Raw genomic sequence first — 25,985 nt, 5'->3', positions numbered from 1 at the left:
TATCATTGGAGTGTGCTAATGGTACAAAAGGAAGAAGGCGCTGTTGCTAATCTTGTATACGCTATCGTTGTTGAGCATTACCATAACGCAAATCAATACCCCCAACACCTTGCTCAATCTTCAATGCCAATAACATAAAATACCATTATCCTGCCATCGCATGCTTAGGCGTGTGCTGACGATCTGCGTTAGGTCCCCATCCACCTTCAATGTCCTTCACAGCGTCTTGCATACGGTCAACACCTTCACCTCCGATATTCCCACTAGCCTTGTCGTCCTCTGGTGATTCGACGGCCGTGTCGCTGCCGAGACTGTTGTTCTCTGCTTGAGCTCTTGTGCCTTCACATTCACCGCTCGCGTCAATTGCGCCTGTGTTGTTCGGACCTGCCTCATTTCCTCCTTCCTGCTGGCGGTTGCCGTGCATGGACTGGCGATGCATCGACTTGCGTCCATGAATTTTGGTCTGGCCGTTGGGTGCAATGGCATCTGAGGTCTCGTAGTCATTCGGCTGATCCATGGCGCTTGCTCTCGGTTGCTCGGCAATGTGCATCTCCTTGCGTCGTTGGGAGAAGACCTTGTCTATATCCTTTCCTTCTTTCTCGGCTTCGATCGCTCGCCTGGTCGCACTGACATTCTCAAGCGCTCCATTGTCCGCCCACTTCCTCTCCTCTCGTGAGACGCTCAGTCTGCCACGGATTCTACCCCCGTTGTGATGTGCATGCTTCTTCTTCAAGTCCCAGGCCTCATTCATGACCTTCCAGCCTTCATTGACCATTCTCTCGGTTTTCGTCGAGTCACTGCCCTTGTTCTTTGCATCAGACTCACGCAAGGCCTGCATGTCCTTTTGCCCTTGGATGATGTGGGCTCTGCGGATGAAGGAAGTCGTTCCAGGGCCGCCGATGCGTTTGGTGATCTCCTTTCGCACTCCCTGAGCAAGCAGAAAAGGCGGTGTGATAATGGCAGAGATATCCTTCAGAATGAATCCACCAACACCCCTGGCACAACCAATACCCAGGCCTGTGAATTTGCCATGCTTGCTCTTTGCATCTTGCCAGCCATGCATAGGCTGGGTTACTAGACCGGTCCACCCGTCGTAGATGCCATACATCAGTTCTTTTCCGGCAGCCTTGGACCCTGAATGCATACCAGTGATGCGAGTGGGCTTACGAACGGACGCATCTCCATATAGTCGAGGTGCGTTATGGAAACCTTGACCGATGGCTAGACCAAGATCCAATGGCAGACTAGCGAGAGCGCCACCGGATTCCAAAAAGGCATCGCCAAATTCTTCGGCTAGCTCTTGAGCAAGAGGTTCTTCTTCAGCTGACTGGACAGATCCAATAGTGCTATTCGTGGAGGTATGTGTTGGAGCTTGTGGTCGTTGCGGATCTTGCTTTCCTTCCACACCAGTCTTTCCTTTGGCGGCTTCCTTCAACAACCTCTTCTGTTCCTTCTTCTCTGCTCTTTCTCGCTTTTTCTTTTCGCGTTCATCTCTTTTCTTGAGATTCTTTGCCACGCTAGTAGGCACCATACCGACTCCTCTTGCGATTCCGGTGCCAGTCTTCAGTAGTGCGCCGCCTGCTCCGGAAATAGGCTCTCCAGGGCCATCGAAATCGTTCCACTCGTAGTGTCGTAGAAGGCGCAATTCCTTCCAGGACAGTTTCTTTTGTTCGACCAGGATATCCGCTGCCAGTGCGCTCAACCTGAGATTCGAGGATTTTAGTTTCCACACAGCAACCCTGTCTTCCAGGATGGAGCATCTCATACTGCGTCTTCCGGCGAATGGTAGACTGCGATGAAAGCTTTTGACCGCGTTTTCTGCACCGTCACCCTCGGCAGCAATGCTCTCGGCAATGCCTTCTGCATTCTTACGCGCTTCGTCGGTGAGACATTGCTTGATACCCTCTGCAAGCATTTCTGCGTCCAGCTTCTTGTAAGGAATGGACTCGTGTGCACCGGCCTTTGCCTTGGAAACCATTGCGCCCCAGAATGGCTGGTCTCCAAAGAAGGGCACTATCATAGTCGGCTACACCACTTGAGTTAGTACATGTCTATTCCGAACAGGATGAATATCCTTACCTTGCCTGCTCTCAAGCCGGCAGCTGCAGTTCCTGCGCCTCCGTGGTGTACAACAGCCTTGACCCGAGGGAACAACCAATCGTGTGGCGTGTTCTCTAACATGAAAATGTTGTCAGGTGTGTTGTCGCCTCCCAAGCCACCCCATCCCTTGGACACTAGCGCTCTGACTCCTGCCATCTTGACCGCATCAAAGATCATTTGGGTGAACGAATCAGGATCATCAACGACGATGGATCCGAACCCAATGTAGATTGGGGCTTCTCCTGCATCCAGGAAGTCTGTGAGTTCTTTGGGTGGGTCGTAATTGCTGGCAAGATCGAGAAAGACGTAGCCAGCAATATCGATCTCCGGACCCCAATCCTTCGGCTTCGGAACGAGACCAGGACTCCAAAGATAAGTATAAGGTACCTTCATGCGATAAAGCGCACCGGGTGCCCACAGACTACTCACAGGCTCTAGCCCGAGAGTTTTGACACGGAACTTGTTCACAAGGTCACCAAGACCTTGCCATGTCATCATCTCTACCAGAGGGTAACTCATGAAGTTGACATACTCCACACTTGTGTTGCTCTTCTGTGGGCTGATGTTGGCTAGAGGATGAGGGAATGACTGCGTTGGCGAGTAAGGGAATGTAAACATGACATGTAATGGTATACCAAGACGTTCGGCGATGTGAACATGGGCAAATGAAGGCGGGTTAGCGATAATAGCGTCTGCGACAAATGGTGCTTTTGTTCCCAACATCTTCATGTTGGCTTTGTCATGCTCATCATCTGTAGCGTTGATGCAGGCACGCCAGAGTCCCTCAAAGATTTCAGCCATTCCTTTCCTACGTCGAGCAATTTCGCCCTGCCTCACGGTCTCCAGGCTAGGGATGAGGCCTGGATTTTTGACCATGAAGGCCATGAGTTCGGATGGATCACCTCCGATGCTGAAAAATTCGAGGCCAACGTCTTTCTCAATAAACTCCTTGAAAGCTGGATGTGTGGCAATTCGCACTCGGTGTCCATAGCGTTTGAGAACACGAGCAATTTGGAGGAACGGTTGGATATCACCACGACTGCCGATGACCATGATGACGATATTCAAGCGAGGCCTCTTCATAGTTTCATGCACAGAGGACGCAACAGAAGCGGCGTCATCTGAAAATTCATCTTCCGAATTGTCGTCGGCCTTGATGTGATGGTCTTCAGAGCTGGAGTCGGAGTCTCGCTCGTCCCTAGAAGGATGCTTGTGCGGTATCCCCAGGTGATTCTCGATTGTCTGGCCCAGAGTTTTCGCAATGTAACCATTGTTCGCAGTCTCGCTGACCGAAATATTCAGTCTACCATCGCGCTTCGAGACCTTACCTTTCGCTTGGTATTGATCATTGCCGACATCAAACTTCGAGTATGATTGCTCTCTTTCCATCTCCCGCCTTTTTTGTTTGCTCACATTCTTGTGTGATGTAGGTTCGCTTTCCGAAGAAGAAGAGGAAGATGACGAAGGTTCGGTCTCGTCATCGGTATGTTTTGTGTTTTGGGTGTGGGATGTTGACCTCTGCAAAGCATTCATAATGGTTGCACTCCGTGGCATGGCCTTCGGTCTTTCGGTCTGCCATGACCTCTCGAGGCTGGGACGGTTCCCAGCTGGTAGTGATTGGGTGTTGGTTGGTCGCGGTTCCTTGGCTGGCGTCTCTGCGTAGTCTGTTCTCTCGATGTCGCGATCGAGGCCATTACTTTGCTGTGGTTGTTCTTCGAAGTATCCATTCTGCTCATCGCTCTTCAGCGGAGCAGTGGCAGGAGTGTGGTAGACGGAACGTGAATGGCTATCGTCGTGTCGTGGGCTTGGAAACTCTGTCTGCGGCGGTACAATGGTAGGAATAATGGCCTCGCCGGAGTGGTCGGTCAACACACTAGGACTCGGCTTGGGTATCCCAGGGGTCGCCATTGGGCATGCAGAAGCACTTGTGTGTGATGCGGCTCAATTCGTGATCGACTGGGTGAAGCTTCGCGAAAGCAAAAGTTGAAACACTCGTGTTTACAGAGATTCGTATCAATTCAGAACGACAGGGGGGGCAAAGAAGACAGACGAACTGAACTAACGTTCGCAGTTGCCATCTGACGCCCACTAAACATGATTCCGGTTTCCCTGAGCTTCTCGTGTCGATGATGAGATGTAAAGTCTGTCTAGATGCGGAAGTCGCGATTGCGGAACGACGTCATATTTCCGGATTCACGCGCCGCGCCGGGTCTCCCTTAATCCCCACAGCGGCTCTTTTGGCTCTCTGAATTGGCCAGAACTCTATGTCGTAATACATACAGATCTTACAAGTCTCATCTTACCTTTGGTCAAAGAACGCAAGTTATGCCATCTTGTCACATAGAAAGAGGCTGCAGGATCGGAATGGTATGGCTGCTGCAAGCAAGTATTCCCGGTTGTAAAGCGTTTCTGCCCTGCGTCAATGCCACTAGCATCTTATAGGACCGATCTGCAGCAGCTGATTCGTCCATAATTTTATCAGGGTGGGCGAGTCGGAGAAAAGGCGTCAGAAATTACAGCCGCACCTGACTCTTTCCTGGGCCAGGATCGGTAAATCTCCATCATCCTTCGTTTGCTTTTCACCTGGCGGATCCGCGGATCGCTGCAGACTTTCTCAAGACCAAGCGCTTCTCACTGTGATTTCTTCGTGTTGACATCATTACGGTTTGACGGTCATGTGGCCTGAAATTCATACAGCACTCTTTTTGCAAGTCTAGTAAACGATATACCCGGAGCAACGGAGCTCGGGGAATATGGAAGAAGGTACAGGCGCTGAATGGCGTGGGTCCAAAGCCTACCGGCCTTATCGCGACGTCGAGCAACATCCAGCGAATCTCCAACGGCACAGTCTCACCGACCAGCAGGCTCAGAGCCTTATCGAGAGCCCGCGCACGTACGGAAACAGTGCACGCTCGACCAAAGAAAGACCCTGCGATGCATGTCGACGTCGCAAGACCAGATGTGTCAAGGAGTCAGGCGAGGACAAGTGCGTCTTGTGCAAATTCCACAGCCAAGAGTGCACCTATCTACACGAACCTGTTGCTCGAACCAGAAAACGAAAAGCGCAGCCTATCGAGGAAACCAACCACGGAAACTCCGGCGACCAACCACCTGTTCTACGAACGAACGTCGGAACCGGCGTCGAGGAATACGACGAGCTGCCTGGCGAAAGCTTGCTTAAGAAGACTCTTGGCCTTCAGAACAAACACCACGCCCATTTTGTCGGTCTGACAGAACCGTTCTCGTTTCCTCGCTTTTCACTCACCTTGGGAATATCTCAGAAGTCTACGCAGGGTGGTGCGGTCATTGTACGCAAGGTTGACGACTTCAATGCTTTTACCATCCGCGAGGACCAAGGCACAATTGGCTACGACACCGAGCAAAGTCGAGTTGACGCCATTCAGCAATTGGTTGAACCTCATGGGAAAGCACTCATCGACCTGTACTTCCGTATCGTCCACCCCTCTTTCCCAATCCTTCACAAGGGCGTCTTCCTGGAAAAGTATGCGCGTTCTTATCGCGAATTCTCACCTGCTCTTCTAGCAGCAGTCTACCTCCTTACAACCAATTACTGGAGGTGTTCGCCCGCGTTGGCTACAAAGCCAAAACCAGACGCTTGTCTGCTACACAAGTTAGCCACAGAATCTTACGACCTTACTATCTATCGTCCGAAACTCTCGTCAGTCCAAGCCGGATTGTTACTAGCGCAGTATGAATGTTTCGATTCCGATGTCATGAGTTGTGGGTCAAGAGGCAGACTCACAGCCCAGTTGGTCTCGATGTCTCACACACTGGGACTCCATATGGACCCATCGCGATGGGATATTCCAGAATGGGAGATCAGTCTACGCCGTCGCCTTGCCTGGGCGATCTATATGCAGGACAAATGGGTAGCTCTCATCGAAGGTCGACCGGCGCTTCTCACGGACCGTGACTGGATTGTGCCGGCGGTCCAACATAGAGACTTCCCTGAACACGAGGAGAACAACGAAGAGGGTAGCTCAGAAGTCGAAAATGGCCGCATCATTTTCATGCAGATGATTGAGCTTACGAAGATACTCTCCGATATTCTGGACTCTATTTTCAGTTTACGGTCACATCAAGCCATTCAGATGTCTCCCGATCCTGTCTCGGCCCTTCTGAGTAGAGCCCAACCACTACAGCAACGACTCAGTGCATGGTCAGATTCTGCTATGGAAGTACTTTCCTTGGAGAGGGCCAACAGTATGAAGCTGACATCTATTGGTAAGCGTCAACGCATCTGATAACATTCTCAATCGTGTCTAATCGTCGGCAGGTTATCTCATACTTGCTCATCTGGCTGTTGAGGTTAGCATACATCGACGTATTATATGCCAAACAATGTCTTGTGCGTCAGACCCGAACACCGCAGCAGCTTGTCGTATTGCTGCCAAACAGAGGTGGCTGTCAGCTCTTGGGTTTGTGGATAGTCTGAAAGCACGCCACCTGAAGTCATTCTGGTATTTCTGCTCAACTGCATGTTTGACACTACTCATTTCTTTTGGGAACGTTCTTGTTGGCTCTGCCTTTGACTCATCCGAAGAGCAATTTTATCTCGAGAAACTGAAGGAGTTCAGATGGACATTGAAAATCAATGGCGAGATGGGGGCGAAGTTCATGGTTACAGCCATCAGGTCAATGATTCTGGATCCCAGAGAAATCCGCAAGCCTGATCCTTCTTCCACAAGTTCGGTCACCAGTCCAGGATCGAAGTCCGAATCCAGCTTCGGTATATCTTCCCAAAACGCCTTTGGAAACATGTCCATTCAACCACCTCCAGGCCCAATGGCACCCTCTGACGTTGCGTCTGGTTGGATTACGCCAACAACCTTTACCAATCCACCAGTATTTTCTGGCTTTACACCCGGTATGTCTATGCAGGTGCCTTACATCCCAGGCTACACTTGGCAACCGCCCAATTTTGAGACTGGACCGCCAGTGAACGACTATCTTGAGCATATGCCTGGCTAAAGACAACGGAAAAACTCTGGCGCCGGCCGGTCAGCACGGATTTGTGTGATGAATCTACCGCGACACCGGATGAGATGCAGTGATGGACTTGGTTTTACAAGGCCACATTGGCCTTTCACGATCACGTGGCATACACTTCTCTAGAGAGATCTCGGACTTTATGATTTGAAGCATGGTATGCGCACATGCATTTAACGAATGAGGATTATTGGGATGTGGCGGGAGTTGCCGAGCTTATAAATAAGTCCGACCAGCCATACCGTCACAACTCACGAAGCTGAGCTTTTGTGCTCGACACACAAGCCATGATCACGAGAACTACGAAACGAAGCTATTAAGAAACGATCATGACTACACATCACCTGAGAACGAAATAATTCCGTTTCACAAGCGAAGCCGCGTGGCTTTGGAAGCCACTCGAGCATCAATCTCGAGCAATGGGTATCGCCGGCCTCGGTTCGGCAGCAAATAGACCGCCTTTTTGAGCCTCATCTACACCCTGTGCGGGAGGCAAACGTTTGTGGGACTATTTTGTTACAATCGTTTCTTTTCACAGCACTGGGTCTGTGGAGAAGCCAGTATATGTCGTTTGCACAAATTTACTCGCCAAGCATCGAAAGCACAAGCAACTCCATCAAAATCACATATGATCGTCACGAAGATCCTAAGTTTGGCCGTGGTCGTATGGTCCATTGACTAGACACGCGCTGACAGAATCGATCAACTGTTCAGTACTATTATGCACGCCGTCTGCCGCCCTTGAGCTGGTCAGCAACGCCGTTACTTGGCTCGCTTAGATGCAGTCAATAATGCCGCAGCGCGTCTGTCCTGATAGAAACTCCGTGTGTGGCGCCTCGTCTTCACGATATCACAGCCTCTTATACGGCTGACGGATCTTCGCGGTATTCTGGCATGTACGTGACTTCCGTCGGCGATCGGTGCCCAGAGTCCTGTCTTAAGGGTGCTCAAGGCACCCATGCCCATGTCTCTTACGTCTGTGTCTACCAACGTTTCGAGTATCCACCTGTGTGCGACTGGACTGCTGGTCTGTCTTGTGCAGGCGCATGCGTAGCGCTGCTTCGAGCGATTCGAATCGTCTGTAGACTGGGCGAAAGGTTTTGGGAGCGAAGGAACAAGGGTGATAACGTCGGACCATTGATCGAGGGGCGTTCGAGGGAAGGTGAGAGTAGGTGTCCTGTTGTTCAATCAGTCAAATGGGTAAGAGTCGAGTCAGCACAGCACTGTATCGACTTGTCTGCAGTGCCGTTAGCTATACTTCTAGCAAGGCTCCCGCCTCAGCATCAGCGGTTGTAGCCTCCTGCTTGGAGCTCAATGCCGCAGACTGTGCTCTCGATGCAGGTCAGGATTTAGTCAACTGCGTCAAGGGGTGCCTATTTCTTTTGAGTTTCCTCATCGACTAGTACTCGCATTGCTGGTAAGGCCCCGTTTGTGAACAAACTAACAGGATTGTAGTGTTTTACGCAACAATGCCTGAGTAAGCCTTAGCCTTCTCACATGCTAGAGATCATACCGTCAGCTTCAGATGTTGAAGATGCCGGAGCTCGAATGCAGGCCTGATGTCGCGGATCACCTCCGTTGATGTCTGCCTTAAAATTGGAGGCCGCTCGGTAGCAAGTATGCCGCAAGTATGCCGGAAATGTTCATTCATTCAGGACGCACGCAGAGTCTCTCAGGCAACCTGAACCCAGCTGTGGTCACAACTTGACCCTTGTGGGAACGGCTCGCTTGCAACCCGTTCTTGCTTCTGTCTCGGGGCAACACCCTCTAGACTAGACAGCCTATTTGAATGGGGAAGCGGTTGACCATAGTTATTGGTCGCTCCTGTCGTACGTAGTTGGAGTAACGAAGAGAATGTCTCGAACAGGTGAGAAATGATGGAAGACTACATCAAAGAATGCAGGAGACATAAAGCGCCAGACTCTCGGCAGGAAGATGTTTGAAGATCAGGATTGAAGCGTGTCGGTGTGTCTAGTGAGATGAAGAAGCACAATCGGTGAGGATTCTGCTTCTCTCGGCAGGAGCGACCTCTGAAATTCATGCGGCTCAAAAGGAGGCTTTGAGCTGTTGAATCTGAGCGTCATCACCACCATTCCAACCTTGATTTATGATCAGACAGCTGCTTAAATTGTTATAGTTTAGTGATCAACCGCTCGACTAACTTAACTTTGTTGTGTCGCAGGTCCAACCTGGAAGCTCGAACATCCGATCTCCGTATGCTTTTCATGGCATCGTTTTCTACTACAGCCCCTGAGCAACAGATACATTGCGCTTATGTTTCTACTTGGCGTAAACTTCCACACGTTCATGAGCTTCATACAGCAGCCAAACTCAGTGAGGAAATTCTGCTCATAATGAGTGAGCCGGTGTGTGGTTCTATCGACCCTCAACGGACGTCCCTCAACCTCATCAGCCAACAGTCGTAAGCGAGTCATGACAGAAACCAATCCTCAATGAACATTTTGGGACCCAGTAGCCAAGCATGTCAGTCTTGCGTTATATTTTTCATTGCAGTGTCGCACGTAGTCACTTTACAAGGTAGTCATCAGCTCATAGATTCGGACTGAAAAGTGCCTTAGCGGCATGAGAACCTGGTTATTTACCGCGTGTTTGACCGTGAGCGCTTTCACGTGGCGCAGATCTAGATGTTCTACACAAAGGGGCTAACCTTACCATACAATAGTCGTCTGGCCGCATGATTCAAGTCACTCTGACATGTCTTGTTCATCACAGGAGCGCAATGTGATGGAACTACTACATAGTGTCTCCCACTTGCCATTTCACGGTGGACGCTCGGAGAGCCGTCTGGTGCCTGGCTGAGAATAGAATCAACGTATAATGAGCATGTATGGAGACTGAATCTGAATCGGTGTCCTGACACCCTCATGCTCACATCGCTTGCATGGTGTGACAACCGTTATGCAGCCCTCGAACGTTTGTGCGAACCAGTGATACCACCAAACATGTACATGTAGCAAGTATCGTCAGCTTTTCATAAGCCCAGTCACGGAGGACTGCGATGCGATACTGCTTTCTCTCAGCAATGTCATTTTCACTGCATCCCGTGTTGCTGACCTCTGCACAGCACGTATGTGGCCAAGGAAGAACATAATAAGGTTGACGCACAAACTCTCCCCGACACGGTGCGCAAGCGCCCAGAAGGCCACGTGCATTGAGCACTCTTTAAAATAGACAAACTTCAAATCTTCTGCCCGCAAAGAAAAAGTTTATAATATCATCGCTGTGACTTGCTGGCCGACGGCCATCATTGTCACATTTGTCATCCGCTATAACATCCACAACTATACAGACCGTGTCAGTATACCATGACATAGATGTCTATGGTTTCTTTTCCTTGTAGCCATCCCCTCACGACTTGATCGATTCTGAGTAAGCGAAGCGGAAAGCGCAAAGTCAATTGACATTTATCGATCAGTGGCAGCCTGGTCTCCAAGCGAACTACCATACGGACTACGCCCTCAATACACACACACACACCATGGAACTACCACGCGCCATCCCTTATGCATTCCGATTTCGAAAAGAGTCCACCGCACTTGTCATCATAGACATGCAGAGAGACTTTCTGGAGCCAGGAGGTTTCGGAAGCATCCAATGCGGTGATTTCGAAGTCTTCAACCGAGTCCGCAACATCGTGCCGACCGTCCAGCGAGCCCTAGAAACAGCTCGGAAACTAGGGCTTCATGTCATGCACACTAGGGAAGGACACCTTCCGGATCTATCAGATCTACCCGCATCTAAGCGTCTCAGGCAGACGACTGCTCCCAATGGCCATCACACAATCGGCATAGGAGGGCCAGGGCCTATGGGCCGATTGCTGGTTAGAGGGGAATACGGTCACGATGTTATTGATGAACTCAGGCCTCTGCCAGGGGAAGTTGTCATCGACAAACCTGGAAAGGGATCTTTCTGGAAGACTGGATTCCATCGAGCCCTACTGGCCCGCGGAATTACACACCTGCTGCTTGCGGGTGTGACAACTGAGTAAGGTTCGTGCTAATCGAGGAGAAGTCGAGGCTTATTGTGAGCGTGATATAGGTGTTGCGTAAATACCACAGCCCGAGAAGCCGCCGATCGTGGGTTCGAGTGCTGCATTCTGTCGGAGTAAGTGCTTCGCGTGATTATCAGGTCTTATCTCCGAATGCTCGTACAGGGTGCTGACTTACTCTTGAAGCTGCACATCAGGATTTGATGCTGGCCTGGTGACCAGTGCCAATAACACAATTTGTGCCTATGATGGTTTGTTTGGCTATGTTGGTACGTCTGCAGACCTGATAAGACTGTCAGAGGCGCAGACTACACTGACCTCGGTTAACGGCTCAGTGGTTAAGGATCTATCGATCCTGGCTCTGTCTCAAGCTTATCATACACATACAGTAACGCCAATGGATACTGCTCGCATCGTGGCTGAAAGCATCTCGAGGTATCGGAGCCAGAATCCCGATGTCTGGACTGATCTCAGAAATCCAGAGCTGCTTCTTGATGCTGCTAAGACGTTGCACGAGAAGTTTGCTGGCGAGCCGTTACCCCCGCTATATGGTATCCCTTTTGCGACTAGTAGCCACATTGGCTTTGAAAGTACAAGGTCTCACGACGAAGTGGTGGAAGCCTTAATCGATGCTGGTGCGATATTCGTAGGAAGCTCGTCAGAGTCCCGGCTTGCAGTAGCTGCGCGACTGGTTTCGTTCTCTCTCGAGACAAGCACGTCGAGAATCCCACACGTGGTCGACGGCCAGAATGGCATCGTCACCTTGCACCCCACACCTGGTACTCTTACCCCTGACACCAACTCATTATCCATTGTGGCACAGTGCGTGGAAGACGCACGAAAGATCTGGTTGATCACTGACCAGACTTCCAATAAGGACGATGTTTCCTTGAGACCTCAGGCAACTGTCAATTCCTGGGTTTGGCATGTTGACTTCCGTGGTCCAAGAGTCGGTGGCTTCAGCTTTGGAGTTCTCAAAACGTGGACCGATGCCTCTGGTCAATCGTCAACTGTCGATTCGGGAGTATCTAAAAGCCTTGGCCAAGCTATCGCACAACTTCAGGCTGTAGGAGGTCAAAGCCTTGACGTTGACTGGGACGTGTTCGGGCAGGCCAAGCAGCTTTCCCAGTACCTACTATCATTGGATTCTGCAGAAAGTGTCAGCATGAAAGATGTGCTGAGTTTGCAAGCCGAGCAGAAGCTTTTGACCCGAAAAGCAGCGAAGATTTTTGAGAAGATTGATGTCGTGCTTGACGCTGCATGTGTCTCTCGCTCTTCCAAAGGGTTCGACAGCTCTCTCGTCGACATGCTGGATCTATGCGGCATAACCATTGACCTCAGTCCCACTCACAAGCAACACGAACACAGCGATACTGTGATAACATTGCTCGGTGGGTCTGGCAGGGAAGGAAGACTCCTCGACATAGCTCGCGAACTGGAAGGTGAAGCTCAGAGGAGAGCTCAAGTTGTCACGCAGCAATTGCCGAGCTGATCTTCACGCCAAGCCGTGTACACTTGCCCAAGCAAAACGAAACACAACACTGAGAACTGATGATGGAAAATGGTATTATTTCATTCCTCTATAACCAAAGATCTCAAGACATAGCCCTGCTAGTCTTCAAACGACTCAAACATCGCTTGCTGGGTATTATTCAATCCAAAACATGAAATCGTAACTTTTTAGTTCTTGTTGAACAGGACAGCTCTGTATCTGACGTTGCCCTCGTCGAGGTCCTTCATGGCCTTCTCGATGCCCTCAACAGACATGTCGTAGTGCTGAGTGATAGGCTTGATCTGGTGGTGGGCGGCGAACTCGAGCATACGCTTGTGGACGAAACGGGGAGCGACAATGGAACCCTGGACGGTAAGACCCTGGGCGAGCATGCCCATGTAGGGGATCTTGAAGTCGCCCTCGTCAACGGAGAGAGGGAAGATGGTACCGCCGGGAGCCATGACGGGGAGGTAGACACTCCAGTCGATCTGGGCGGAGGTGGTGACGAGAAGACGGTTGATGGGCTTGACGTCCTTGAGCTCCTTGACACCCTTGGTGGCGTAGAACTCGCTGGCACCGAGTCTCTTGGCCTCCTCCTTCTTGGAGTCAGTACCAGAGAAGACGACAACGTCGCAACCCATCTTGGTAGCGAACTGGATGGCCAAGTGACCGAGACCACCAACACCGACGATACCGACGCGCTCAGTGGGCTGGGTGTTGTAGAAGTGGAGGGCCTGGAAAACGGTGGCACCACCGCACTGAAGAGGGGCAGCAGCCTCGTCGGGGAGGTTGTCGGGGATCTTGAAGAGGAAAGCCTCACGCCAGACACCGTGAGAGGCGAAAGAACCCTGGTCGGCATCGGCGTAACCGTACATCTTTCTCTCGGGGCAGTAGGTCTCGGTACCCTTCAGGCACTGCTCGCAGTGGGAGCAAGAGTCGTGCTCGTAACCCCAACCAACGCGGTCACCCTTCACAAAAGTTAGCAGGGCTCGTATGCATATATGCTATCAATGGTGCTCTTACCTTCTTCAAAAGGGTGCAGGCAGGGCCGGTCTCCTCGACGATACCGACACCCTCGTGGCCGAGGGCCATATCAGCCTTGCGGTAGTGCAAGTCAGTACCGCAGAGACCGGAGGCGGTAACTCTGAGGTAGACCTGGTCACCCTTGAGGGCATCCTTAGTGTTGGTAGCCTCCTTGATGGCACCGGACTCTGAGCCCTTGAAAACAGTGTAGTTGTAAGTCATCTTGATGGAGTGATATGGGATGATTGAGAAGATGAAGTTGAAAGTGGAATGAGCAGATGTCAGGAGATGGAGAATTGGCCTTATTAACTCCCCCACCAGTCGAAACTCCCTTCTAACACCTCCGCCACATCTTGCTTACAAAAGACATGCCTCAACGTTTCGCTTGTGCTCTGTCTTACCAATCTGCCATGACGTTTCACTCGATCTTGGTGCAAGGTTCGATTGGTGAACAAAGGGCAAGGGTTTTCCTGCAATTTGGAACAACCGGTTGGTCCGGCAGCTCGCGAGTCGCGACGAGGGCCGAATTGAGAAAAATTAAAATTGTTCCTGGCGACGTCATACGGTCCTTATCTTATCAGGGTTGCTCGAAAGAAGCGAGGCATGGGCCATGTTGTCTGCTTCCATCGTTCTTGCAAGCTTCCAGAACTTCATCTCTGACCAACTCATTCTCTTGAAGAGGTCTCTTCTCTACACGACTCCTGTTGACTCAAAGGGCTCAGGACTCACTGAACTCAGCTGCCTGCTTATGCGTTTACGAGTCTCAAACTGTGGGACTGACCACGACGTCTGGATAAACACAGAATGACGTCGTCAAAAACCCTGTGATACGCGTGGTAGACGAACACGATGCCAATCAATTGTGGTCTCGATCGTTATCGAGCACAAACCCCGACTCAGGCCTTTCGATTCATACCATACATCACCACGCGAAAATATACAGCCATCGATTGGAAGCGAAAGAACGTACATTGATGAGTTGAACGATGGCTGACTGCAATCTGGTGTTCCGCTTTCACCTCGTCGTGGCGGAGAAGATGAAGCCTTTGTTCAATGCAACGAATAATGTTGACCACACAGCCAGGCGAAGGTCTCTTTGTTTGATGTTCAAATGAGTAAGAAGCCGGAAATGGGCAAGGTCAGTATTTTCATTGTTGAAGAGCTTCCATTATGATATGGTATTCGACGAATACATCTCAGTCGCATCTCCGCGTAGGTGCTACGTGATTGTCAAGATACACGCACAATGGGTTTGACTCGATTGGCCACATTCTTTGCGCTCGCTGCAGTCAGCATTGCAGATACGTGCAACCCCCTGAACGCAAGATGTCCCCCAAATGTAGGTCTTGCGACCAGTGCTTATGAGGTCGACTTCACGAAACAATCCTCCATACCTTCCGAATGGACCATCTCCGACTGGGCAACCGTCAAGTTCGGATCTAAAGGAGCCGAATTTACTGTGTCAAAGCGTTTCGAGTCTCCTCAGTTATGGACCAACTTTTACATTCACTATGGAAAGGTAGAAATAGTTGCTCAAGTTGCTCCTGGCACAGGCATAGTTTCATCAGCAGTCTTGATGTCTGATGATGCCGATGAGATTGATTGGGAGTGGAGCGGCAACAACTTCCGCGACAGTGCAGGAAAGGGGCAAAACAACTACTATGGAAAGGTACTTGAGTAAATCGCCGTTCAAGAGTGTGAAAATTGCATATCTAAAACTTGATATAGGGAATCGTCGGCGACTACGACAGAGGCAGCTTCTTCAGTGTCGCGTCTCCCCAGACTCAGTTCCACACATACACTATCGATTGGACGTCTACGGCTCTGACCTGGTCTGTTGATGGCACAATTGTCCGAACCCTCCTCGCTGCCAACACTGACAGTGGCTCCCACCAATATCCTCAAACTCCCGCCAAATTTCAACTCGGTATATGGGCTGGAGGAGATCCAGGCAATGCATGGGGTAAGTATCAGTCATGAACAACAGTTTTTTACGATCAACTAATTCATTTCAGGAACCGTAGATTGGGCAGGTGGATATACCGACTTCACGAAGGCACCGTTCACGATGTACGTCAAAAGCGTCAAAATCACCAACTACAATCCTGCCTACGCCTACAACTGGACGGATAGCTCTGGTAGTTCGAAGAGCATCAAGACCGTGCAGAAACCTGTAGTCTCTTCTTCAAGTATAACCACGACGTCCCCACCGACTTCTTCCAGCACTTCAATTGTGATTTCCAGCACTCAGATCACATCGACGACTTCTATCTCTGTGCCATCCAAATCTTCCACTACATGTGCTGGTGTTCCTCCTTCCGCGCCTACTCAGAATGGTATCGTCTCAGGCTGCACGCAATGGTACACTGCAAAATCAGGAGACACATGCTCCAAGATTGCTGCGAAGTTCAGTATCCCTATCGAACAGTTTATGGACTGGAACCCAGCAGTTGACGCTCCTCTATGCTACAACATGTGGCTCAACTACGGATATTGTGTCTCGACGGATTGTGCTCTTGCCAGCACATCGTCAACAGTGGTTTCCACCAGCTCGACCAGTACATCCAGCTCAACATCTGTGACACCAAGCAGTAGTTCAAGCTCCACCATTGTTGTGTCATCAACAACGTTGCCAACTACTACGATAAGTCCGACATCAAACACTAGCACTCCCAAGTCGTCGAGCATTTCTGCCACTTCCACCACTACAACTCCGGCAAGCTCGCAGACGACAACTGGACCATCAACTACAAGCTCAAGCACTCAATCTTCTACCTTGCCATCGATTCCTGCGGTTTCACTCAGCGCAACCGTTCCTTCGTCTTCTGCCGTGCCCTCGTCGACACCATCGAGCACCTTGTGTCCCGACACGGATGGTCTAAGTCTCTTGAGCCAGAACAAAAATGTTTACACCATCAGATGCTCTTCTGATACTAACAAAGGCTCATACACGAACACCAGAGCCGCCGACTCTTACCTAGACTGTATGGATGCTTGTGATGACGCCGCAAATTCTGGTTGTAAAGCCTGGACATATGTTGGTGGGACTAACGGTAACGGGGGAGGCGTGTGTTGGCTTAAAAGTACCTCTGGTAACTTCTTGCCAGCTGGAAACAATTACATTTCCGGTGTTTTGTCTACAAAGGGCTCTTCCAGCACTAGTACGACTCGGACGGTGTCAAGCACTTCTTCTTCGAGTTCTGCAGCACCATCTCAAACTACATCGACTAGCTCTACAAGCACTACGATCTCTACAGATCTCCCATTAGCCAGCCCCTCAGCTGAACTATGCCCAGAGGTTAGTTCTCAGAGCTTTGTTGCGTCTCAAGGCGGATCTATCTACTTTATGCGTTGTTCGTCTGATACTAATATCGGATCGTACTCCAACTCGAGAGCTTCGACTTCTTACAAGGATTGCATGGATGGTTGTGACAAGGATTCAAAGTGTCAAGCTTTCACCTATGTCGGAGGTACGAGTGGTAAAGGTAGTGGACAATGTTGGTACAAGGACACCAAAGGCAGTGCTGTTCCTGCAGGAGCGAACTACGTGGCTGGTTTCCTTGCCGCCCGAGCTCCCTCTTCAGGTTCATCGACCAGCAGCATCGCAACTGGAAACTTGGCAGTCTCCTCAAAGCCCAGCACAATTTCTTCCATCACGAGCTCTAGTAGCTCTAGCACCTCGACCGCTTCCACGTCTTGGGCTACAAACTCTGCAGGCTCTAACTACACTGTCTACCGCTCTTCGGACACAAACTGGGGCGCCTACACCAACGCCCAAGCCAAAGATTCCTTCCTCGACTGCACAATCGCCTGCGACAACGACCCGAACTGCAAAGCCTACACCTACGTGGGAGGCAAATCCGGTTCCGGCCCAGGCGTCTGCTGGCTGAAAAGTAAACTCGGAGAACCAGTCCCAGCAAACGAGAACGTGATTTCTGGCTCAAGAGTTACGCAAAGTGTTAAGATGCGAAGAGCTGTGTCTAGTTGGTGGAATAGTGTTACCTCGAAGCCTACGGCGACTACGACAAAAAGGGTTGCGACTGTGAAGCCCAAGGCTCCAGCGAATCCTCCGTGGGCTCGCTATTATCCTCATGGTGGGAGGTGGATGTGGAATGGGCATGGTGAGTATGAGTGGGCTTGGAATTAAGGTGGCACAAAACATGTTTGTATCTTCTGCGTATTTTGCTTGACTAGTTTGCAATTTTCAATTACTCATTACTTCGAGATACTCAAGTCGCTCGGTGTTGTACGATGAATGTTGTTGCCTATGGCATGTTGTTTTCCTGATTTGACCAGGATACCTTGAGTCGTACCTGCTGCTTTGAGTCACAAGATCTATTCATCTAGCTGTCAGCCTGTCACATGTTTGTGAGACATTACGATGCGTGGACTCATCCTCACAAGCTATACTGTATGGCTTGCAAAACATGAGGTCGGGTGCTTCGCACGACTGTCTTCAGATGTTCATGATCACGAGCACGAGAAACATTGGAAAATCAAGAAAAAAAAGGTGGAAAGGAAACAAAACGATTGTCAAAAAAAAAGGTTCTTATTATTATCATTATGTATGGTAGACCTGCTACCAGATCCACAAGAACGCCTATGATCCCTACAATCAGGGATGTCAGAGATGTCAGAATTAGGGTCAAAACTTACCATCGGGATCACCATCGCACTTACTTACGCTCTTGTCAATTTAGAAGAAACCAGCAGGGGCGGCAGCACCTCTGGGGGCGCGCGGCGGCGGACTCAAAGGAACATCACAGAACTCAACCCTATCAGCAGTAGCAGCAGGAGCAACCCTACCCACCCGATCCATTCTAGAAACCCTAGCAGGACCAGCGCGAGTACGAGCTCTCTCCGGAACTCTGGGCAAAACAGGAACTTGCATCTCGATATCAGCAGTAGCAGCAGCGGCTCTGTCAGTATTTCTTCTTCTGATCCAGTCGTCGAGTTTGAAGTGATGAGCATTGTTGTGTTTGGCGGTGTTGTGACGAGAGTGCTTGAAAGCGGAGAAGCTCCAGAAGGTTAAGGCGAGGACGATGAAGATGGCCATGATGACGCCGAAGCTTGCGGCGACTTTGTTGCCCATGTCTTCGGTGTTGTGAAGGTTTGGGGTTGTGGGTGGGGGTTTGATGTTTAGTGGTATGGTTGCGGTGGTTGATTTCGGTGGAGGAGCTTCTGAGGAAAGGAAGAGGAGAATTAAGGACAGGTTTACTTGGTTACGAAGTAATTGGAGTATGGGTTATTGCTGGGAGATGGATACAATGGGTACAAAGAAGACTACTGAAGAACAAGGAAGAGCATGGACGAGCCAGCGTTTCTGAGAACAAAACAAAGAAGAAGTGACCGTGATCAAAGAATGCCTTGTTAGCTCTGCGGAACAATGCTTGCACGTGTGGCGAAACACAGCTTGTGGTAGATTCTGTTGCTGACTTGAAAGAGGCTTCACTTCCAAGCAGTTGATAGAGTATGACAGAAAGGAAAGTCAGGAGACTCGACAGAGCGGTAAAACACGTGAGCCATAACTTAGACATGAGAGATTTCTGTAAGACACAATATCCAAGTGCAATCAGTCTAGGCAGAAAGGGTCTCTGACTTCTCGACCTTTCCTTCAGAGGTTGCTTCCACGCTCTGCTGGTTCTTGGCAAGAGCTTCTGTTCTGGACTGGCTGTTGGGGTCCAAATAAGGTACCTCGCCAATACCGACAGCACGATTACCGAATCGCTCACCCAAACCTTCGTAGTCAAAGGTGGCACTGTGGAAAGCTGAACGGTTGTCCCAGATTGCTGATTACATCGTTAGCAAGGATGTCAGTCGGATTAAATATATGAGCACTAACCAATATCGTTCTCATTCCTCCACTTGAAGCGGACTTGCAGGTCATGGTTCTCCGTGATAGTAGCCCGGAACTTCTTGAGCAGATCTTCCGACTCATCTGCATTCAGCTCGTTGATGAACTTCGGGAAAGGACCAAGAGCGAAGATACTCTTCCAGCCAGTGACTGGGTTTGTACGAACGACGGGGTGGACAGCTGTAAGCTCCTTGCCCACATTCAATGGGCTACCTCGCTCTTTCTCGTAGATCTTCACCTTATCTGGGTTGGCGGCGGCGGCCTTGAGGAAGCCGTCGCCAGAGAATGTGGCAGTTAAGCCTTCGAAAAACTTCTGGTAAGCTGGAGAGAAGCGGTCGTAGATCTCGTAACCAGATGCCCAGACTGTGTCGCCACCAGACTTAGGAAGCTGTGTCAGACGCAGAGATGTATAATCAGCTGGAGCTGGCTCGAATTGAATATCAGAGTGCCACTGTGCTGCATCGTAGCGACGCTTGTTACGTGCATCACTCTCCTTGAATAGAGATTTTCTTTGCAAAGAACTGATTGTGCTGATCTCGGCATCATCGACGCCAAACTCGCTACTGTTGTTGAGTACGGGATGAATATGTAGCGTCGAGTCCGATGGTTTGCCAGTCAGTTGACCAAGTCTGTGATTCAACTGCTTTTGCAAAGCATTGGTAAGGTTGTCTTGCTTGCGAAAGAAGACCACACCACGCTCAGAGACTAGAGATCATGTTAAATTTGGAATACGTACACGCTCTAAAGCAACTCACTGGTAATCGCCAGGTCACGAATCAATTCATCGGCGTTCGAAGCATCAAGTAGATCATCGACGATGTTGACATCTGGAAATTCACGACCGATGACAGGCGTTGTATCTTCGTGGGTGAAATTTTCAAGAGCACCTGACTGCTTCAGCGGCTTTGGGAATGAGGTTTGATCAACGGAAACCATCTTGGATAGTGGTTTGATGTGATTGAGACTTAGGTTCAAAGACTAAACACGGGGAGGGTCAACAGTAAATAGTTTTCTTGATGCTTATGGGGTCTCTCATATGCCCTATGCCGTATCCGAAGGACGATATCGCGCAATGCTGATAACGAGCACGCAACAGCTCAACAAGGTATCCCTCCATATTGAAGGATAAGTCGGCAAAGCACAAGCTCCACAACTCCTGTCAATGGGGTGACTCAAAATACCGATTTCTTTGTCCCGTTAGACCTCTAAGCTCGTAGACCAATGGTTAGTAGAAAACACCACCATAGATGAACCTATCTTGATAGCAGAACCGATGACAAGATCAACTGGAAGTATAGATCTTCAGCATATTGTCGATGCAACATCTCCAGAGCCTTAACGCGATAGCATGCTGAGTAGCTTCCCCTCATTGATATTCGAGTAGAGTGTCGATTGGAACGCCAAGACCATGCATGTTGAAGCACGCCATCTGACAACATAGCATGCTCTACCAACGAGCCCTAGGGTAGGCACTGAGGCGTGGTATCGCTCTATCCATTTGCTGGACGTGATTCCAGCTTGTCTTCCGTTATCTGTCTTCGTACGCACTTCGCCGTGCGGAGTGGGCTCAGTCCTCCGAGTCCTGGTTTTTCACGTTCGCTCCGGCTTTGTGTGTTGAGAAGCCGGAGCGTTGACTCCAATTCCAGGGCGCGATGAGTCGGATTCAATGTACTCCGGTATATGTTCATCCAAAAGTGGGTTGCATAGAGAAGATGGCCAAAAAATGGTTTCCAGTTTTGCTACGAAGAAAGGACGCTGAAGCCAAGCCAAGCAAACGGTCAGGGTGTCCCGCAGAGTTGGACTTGCCACTTCCATCTGCAGTCATTGCCTTTCTAAAGGTATCCATAGTGTCAACATCTCCAGTCATTACTCCGTAATCACAGCGGTATCTTGAATCATACAAGTCTCGGATATAACACGTGGTGAACACTTTGTCGCGTTAAACTTGTGCTACCTGATCGAACGCCTTCCCAAGTACATTTGATTTCCTTCTGTCACCAATTCACGACTCTTAGAAATACCAACTTTGCACATTTACAAGCTCACCCGACAGAATGACACCACCAACATCGGTATGCTCAAGGAAAAAACTCGAAATAATCCCTGGCTAACAAGTCCTCAGACACCATCTCCACGTCGATTTCTGCTGAACAAAAAGCCTCAGATTAGCACTCCTACCCCTTCAAGACTATCACATCAGGTCCTCCAAGATGCGCCCGACTCAAACACTCCCCGACCGACCTCTGGTCCAATGCCATCACAGTTTGCGAGAGTGCCTCGATTCGCGATGTCTGCAGCACGGCGAGCATCATTCCCTCCGCGTTCACCATCACCTGCGAAACCTCAATTCGCAGCTTTTGATGCTCCACCAGTCAATCAACATGAGAAAGTTCGGGATATGATCTCTATCTCTGACGACGATGATGATGAAATGCTGGAAAACTACAATAGTAACAATGACTTCACACCTAAGGCACAACATGTCTCCCAAGACTCATTACCGGAGCCACAAAAGGGAGCACATTTGACATCCAACTTGCCATCGTCGCCAAAACGGCGTAGAGTTGATGCTGGAGATACAATGTCAACCCCACAGCCGACCCCGGGCCGTTTCATCCTACCGTCTACAGGCACGATCCGGACGACGTTCACACAGGGTGATGGGGATACACCCAACAGCAACAGACCAGCATTTTTGATGCCCTCGCTTCCGCCACCAGAAGCTGTCGCACCTCTACCTGATGCGTTTTCTCCTCGAAGGAGAGGACAGAAGTTTGTACCCGGTGGTCTAGCGTCAGAGCTACAATCGTGGATCATCGAGACTGCACAGACTGCAACTCAGAGTAGACCCCGTAACTCTTTACAGGTTGATGATTCGGTGCATGTCATCAACGTCATTGAAGCTGAGGGGGACGGGCCGGTGTTCGTGCATGGTACATCATCTGGTAAGGGACCTGCCAAAGCGTTGCTCGTTGACGGTCAAGCGAACCAAAAGGCAGTCAGAGTCAAAGCAGGGGATAGCGTGAGCATCAAGCTGCCCACATGGGATGTCCAAGTGTCGGGAGAAACGTGGTTAGTAGGCGTTGACTGGAGAACGACAAAGGACTGAAGCACTCATTTGGGTATGTTGTTGTTCTTTATATTTCATAGACAACAAGCAAGGCCATGTTCTGGCATGGGCGGCGGCAAGAGCACGAGCAAGAATGGTAGGCCTGAAAGCCGGGTGTGATGATCAGGTACCGGAAAGATGGCGATTAGGAAGAAATGCCATCATGATCAAGGACTAGTGACATAGCGAACCGTGGAAGGGATTGAGAACAGGTGATGAACTGGGAGGTTATGAGTGGAAGTCGGAGATTCAACGCGACACGAGCGATACGACGCGTGTGTTTACCAGCCACCACTTTATGAGTGACCCGCCTTGCATTTTTTTTAAAGTTGATGGGCTGCAACAGCTCAACAGGGTTCGGTTCATTGCTTGTCGAAGCTGCAGCTGTCACTATCTTTTCTCTTGATTGAATACAGCGCAGGATCTTTCTGCTCAGGTACACCGCTCGTTTGGCCTGTTCATTAGGAGACGCCAACGCCAAAGGAAAACGGTTATTTTGACACAACAATAGCAACGGCTACGTCACAGCAATCAGACGACGCTACGGGGACGAGATACTGCGGAAAAGTCGAGCCATATCAGAGACGAAGTCAGTCTGACAGCATTGCCGGCTACAACACGTCCATCTGCACCTAATATACTGGACACAAGGCGGCAACTCCTCGATCATCGCAACGGTACGCAAGCACCGCAGCTCCCAAGCAATCGTACCCCGGCTTTATTGCGCAAACCGCCAAACACAGCCCCTCGACTCAACTGGCCAGGCGCCGGTTTTCCCTTCGTTCACTCGCTGCCTGATCATCGGCCTTGGTCGATTCGGATCCTCTTTCTCGTCATTACAGGACATTAATTCAACACAACCGGAGCCATGGCGACAGCATTGATGAACGGAATGCATACGGCAGGCATCTATTCGGACATGACGGTCGACGGGCCCGAGATTGGCACCCTGGTGGCTATTGTCGATCGTGCTAAGAACCTGCCCAATGTTAAGCGCATGGGCAAGCAAAACCCATACTGCGCCGCCAGGCTAGGCAAGGAAGCAAAAAAGACCGAGACGGACAAACGCGGAGGCCAGACTCCCAAGTGGTATGCACTGAAATACAAGAATGCATGACGAAGCGAAGTACTGACAGAGCGCCGCAGGGACCAGGAACTACGATTTACAGTCCACGACTCGCCCGACTACCACAACCTCAAACTCTCAGTCTTCAACGATGACAAAAAGACGGACCTGATTGGCGAAGCCTACATCGGCCTGCAAGACGTCTGCATCCCAGGAGGAGGCAAGCATGATGGGTGGCATGCCCTCAACTTCAAGGGCAAGTACGCCGGAGAAATCAACCTGGAGTTGACATACTACGACTCGCGACCGCCAGTTGAAGACAAGAGGAGGGTGAGTGGCATGAGCGCTGCTGACAATGGTCGACGAAAGGCCCCCATCAAGCGTCGTCCGCTGCCCGCCGAGTTGACCGGTCCGCCGCCGCCAGGATCCATCGTGCCAGACCATGCCAGAGGCCCTAGACAATTGCCCGGACGACCCACAGAGGATTGGACTCCTCATGGCTTGAGACCGCGTCCCCAACCTCAACACCACACCCAGTCTGCCCCCGCAGTGCAGCACTATGACCCCGACGAACTCGACTTGGACTATCACCCTGGCTTTCACCACCCCTCGATGCCCGAACTACCTCAATTGCCTGCCAGTCGCAAACACCGCGGCTCCGTACCTGCGCAGCCTACCATGCCTCACGACACGCTAGCTTACGATCACTACGGCCATGCCCGTTCTCAGAGCATCCCAACTCTCCCCCATTCCATGTCGTCACCAAGCGTTGTTCAATCGGATCAGGGTTGGGCAGAACCTCTGCCACGTTGCCTGCAACCGACCGTCGAGGACATTGACGAATACGACTATGAAAGAGAGCTACCTCCACAACCTCCATCACACACAAGAAACTCTCTATCTGTGTCCCGTGGCCCTCCACCGAGAAGTATGTCTGTAGACGACTATGCTCCCCCACCAGCTCCAGGTTCATATTATGGTTCATCGCCCAACTTCCGAGCTTCGTACTCGGGCTTCCCTCCCCCAGCTCCTTCTTCGGTGGCAGGATCGCATTACCGCAGTCATTCACGCGTGGCTAGTCGCCAAAGTGTACCTGACGCCTATGCCATGACTCCTCCCAGAGCACACCCTCTGGCCAACGAGATGCGCCGATCTATGAGCCCTGCGCCTTCTTCATTCGCCGAGGACTTTGGCCAACAGTACCGACGTTACAGCAACGAACCAATTCCTATGGCTCGTCCTGCCTCTCGTAACGCATCTCCCCTTCCTCCACGCCCTGCATCCCGCAACACCTCACCTCTGCCTCCACGCAACAACCTCGACGCTATCCGCCATCCCGTCCGCACCTTCGCCAACAGTGCTTCCCCCTCACCCACCCGCAAAGACGTCCCTCGTCCTTCAACCTCCAATGGCAACTTCTTCTCCCCTGACGACTTCGACTCACTCAACCCCAACGCCTCCTCAAACTCGCCTTTCGCCTCGGGCTCGAACCCACACTCACCCTACCACATTCAAAACTCCCCCTCTGCCGACGAAGAAGCAGCTCGCCCCCTCCCGGACCCCAATGCTAAAATTGTCGGCTTCGACGGCCGCGTAATCGATCCCAGCGACCATCTCCCCGTACACAGTTGGGCACCCGAGCCGGAAAAGAAGACACCTACTAAAATCTACGGATCTAATGGGCAAGTGCATCCGAATGGTCTCGCTGGGCCTAGACAAGCAGTCCGCACACCCTCGAGAATGAGCATGGGCAGGGATGTCGTTGTAAATGTGCGCACGAGAGGCTCACCCCCCAAACGACCCATGTCTTCCGCATCCCATCACAGTCATATGACCGGCTCCCCAGGCCCTGGTCCATTATCCGAAATTGACATTCCCAATCCCTACGCAGGAGGTTCTACCTACGGTGGTTACGACGGGCAGTATTCACAATACTCGACCCCTCCTCCTCCTGCGAGCAACTCACCGCATTATGGGGATGTGTTTGGCAAATACACACAAGCTTCAAACGATCAATATGGGTATGGATATGAGAATGGCGGTGTGGGAGGTGGTCAGCAGCAGATGCAAATCCAACAAGCGCCGGTTTATGAGCAACATGGATATGGGGCTTCTGCGTTGAGTAAAGAAATGGCGAAGATTGATATTGGGGGCTCGAGGAGGCCGCTCAGTAGGGGCACTGTTAGACGGGGTGCTTGGCCTTGAGTTTCGCTCGAATGCGAACTGGTTGTTTTCTGCCACGCGATGTGTTTCTTTTCTTTTTCAGCATTTTGATTGTTGATTCCCCCTTTTGTTGGCCTGGTTGTTTCAGGCCTGTTTTGA

At 50.7% G+C, this 25,985-nt stretch overlaps 9 protein-coding genes across 9 annotated transcripts; 5 read left to right on the top strand and 4 right to left on the bottom strand.

Moving 5' to 3' along the window:
• Nucleotides 1-14: 14 nt before the first annotated feature.
• Nucleotides 15-4,202, bottom strand: M438DRAFT_363983 (UDP-Glycosyltransferase/glycogen phosphorylase). Its single transcript, XM_029907693.1, has 2 exons — nucleotides 2,080-4,202; nucleotides 15-2,026 (listed from the first exon to the last, which is right to left on the bottom strand). The coding sequence occupies exons 1-2, from the start codon at nucleotides 4,006-4,008 to the stop codon at nucleotides 146-148; spliced, it is 3,810 nt and encodes a 1,269-aa protein (XP_029761978.1). The 5' UTR covers nucleotides 4,009-4,202; the 3' UTR covers nucleotides 15-145.
• Nucleotides 4,203-4,853: 651 nt separating this feature from the next.
• M438DRAFT_353945 (uncharacterized protein) lies at nucleotides 4,854-7,092 on the top strand (the record flags this gene model as incomplete). Its single annotated transcript, XM_029906922.1, has 2 exons — nucleotides 4,854-6,345; nucleotides 6,398-7,092. 2 exons carry the CDS (start codon nucleotides 4,854-4,856, stop codon nucleotides 7,090-7,092), a joined length of 2,187 nt encoding a protein of 728 aa, XP_029761977.1.
• A 3,517-nt stretch (nucleotides 7,093-10,609) lies between these two features.
• Nucleotides 10,610-12,611, top strand: M438DRAFT_363981 (Isochorismatase hydrolase; the record flags this gene model as incomplete). Its single annotated transcript, XM_029907692.1, has 4 exons — nucleotides 10,610-11,115; nucleotides 11,170-11,235; nucleotides 11,306-11,388; nucleotides 11,455-12,611. 4 exons carry the CDS (start codon nucleotides 10,610-10,612, stop codon nucleotides 12,609-12,611), a joined length of 1,812 nt encoding a protein of 603 aa, XP_029761976.1.
• Nucleotides 12,612-12,666: 55 nt separating this feature from the next.
• On the bottom strand, nucleotides 12,667-14,124 carry M438DRAFT_344236 (GroES-like protein). The gene is made up of 2 exons (XM_029905171.1): nucleotides 13,635-14,124; nucleotides 12,667-13,579 (listed from the first exon to the last, which is right to left on the bottom strand). The coding sequence occupies exons 1-2, from the start codon at nucleotides 13,854-13,856 to the stop codon at nucleotides 12,800-12,802; spliced, it is 1,002 nt and encodes a 333-aa protein (XP_029761975.1). The 5' UTR covers nucleotides 13,857-14,124; the 3' UTR covers nucleotides 12,667-12,799.
• A 756-nt stretch (nucleotides 14,125-14,880) lies between these two features.
• M438DRAFT_270529 (concanavalin A-like lectin/glucanase) lies at nucleotides 14,881-15,792 on the top strand (the record flags this gene model as incomplete). Its single annotated transcript, XM_029900395.1, has 3 exons — nucleotides 14,881-15,303; nucleotides 15,363-15,597; nucleotides 15,650-15,792. Coding segments are annotated over 3 exons (801 nt in total), but the record flags the coding sequence as incomplete, so codon positions are not given.
• A 2,538-nt stretch (nucleotides 15,793-18,330) lies between these two features.
• On the bottom strand, nucleotides 18,331-18,801 carry M438DRAFT_270861 (uncharacterized protein; the record flags this gene model as incomplete). Its single annotated transcript, XM_029900430.1, has 1 exon — nucleotides 18,331-18,801. A coding segment is annotated over one exon (471 nt), but the record flags the coding sequence as incomplete, so codon positions are not given.
• Nucleotides 18,802-19,023: 222 nt separating this feature from the next.
• Nucleotides 19,024-20,424, bottom strand: M438DRAFT_293694 (taurine dioxygenase family protein; the record flags this gene model as incomplete). The annotated part of the gene is made up of 3 exons (XM_029901827.1): nucleotides 19,024-19,423; nucleotides 19,477-20,193; nucleotides 20,244-20,424. 3 exons carry the CDS (start codon nucleotides 20,422-20,424, stop codon nucleotides 19,212-19,214), a joined length of 1,110 nt encoding a protein of 369 aa, XP_029761972.1. The 3' UTR covers nucleotides 19,024-19,211.
• Nucleotides 20,425-21,366: 942 nt separating this feature from the next.
• On the top strand, nucleotides 21,367-22,936 carry M438DRAFT_344235 (uncharacterized protein). The gene is made up of 2 exons (XM_029905170.1): nucleotides 21,367-21,560; nucleotides 21,611-22,936. Exons 1-2 carry the CDS (start codon nucleotides 21,543-21,545, stop codon nucleotides 22,595-22,597), a joined length of 1,005 nt encoding a protein of 334 aa, XP_029761971.1. The 5' UTR covers nucleotides 21,367-21,542; the 3' UTR covers nucleotides 22,598-22,936.
• Nucleotides 22,937-23,465: 529 nt separating this feature from the next.
• M438DRAFT_270513 (uncharacterized protein) lies at nucleotides 23,466-25,868 on the top strand (the record flags this gene model as incomplete). Its single annotated transcript, XM_029900394.1, has 2 exons — nucleotides 23,466-23,686; nucleotides 23,744-25,868. 2 exons carry the CDS (start codon nucleotides 23,466-23,468, stop codon nucleotides 25,866-25,868), a joined length of 2,346 nt encoding a protein of 781 aa, XP_029761970.1.
• Between the last annotated feature and the right edge of the window lie 117 nt (nucleotides 25,869-25,985).

This window comes from Aureobasidium pullulans, assembly GCF_000721785.1.
Source record: "Aureobasidium pullulans EXF-150 unplaced genomic scaffold scaffold_6, whole genome shotgun sequence".
NCBI classification, from domain to species: Eukaryota; Fungi; Ascomycota; class Dothideomycetes; order Dothideales; family Saccotheciaceae; genus Aureobasidium; species Aureobasidium pullulans.
Note: the sequence above shows the minus strand (reverse complement) of the source record. Positions and strands in the feature narration are given on the sequence as shown.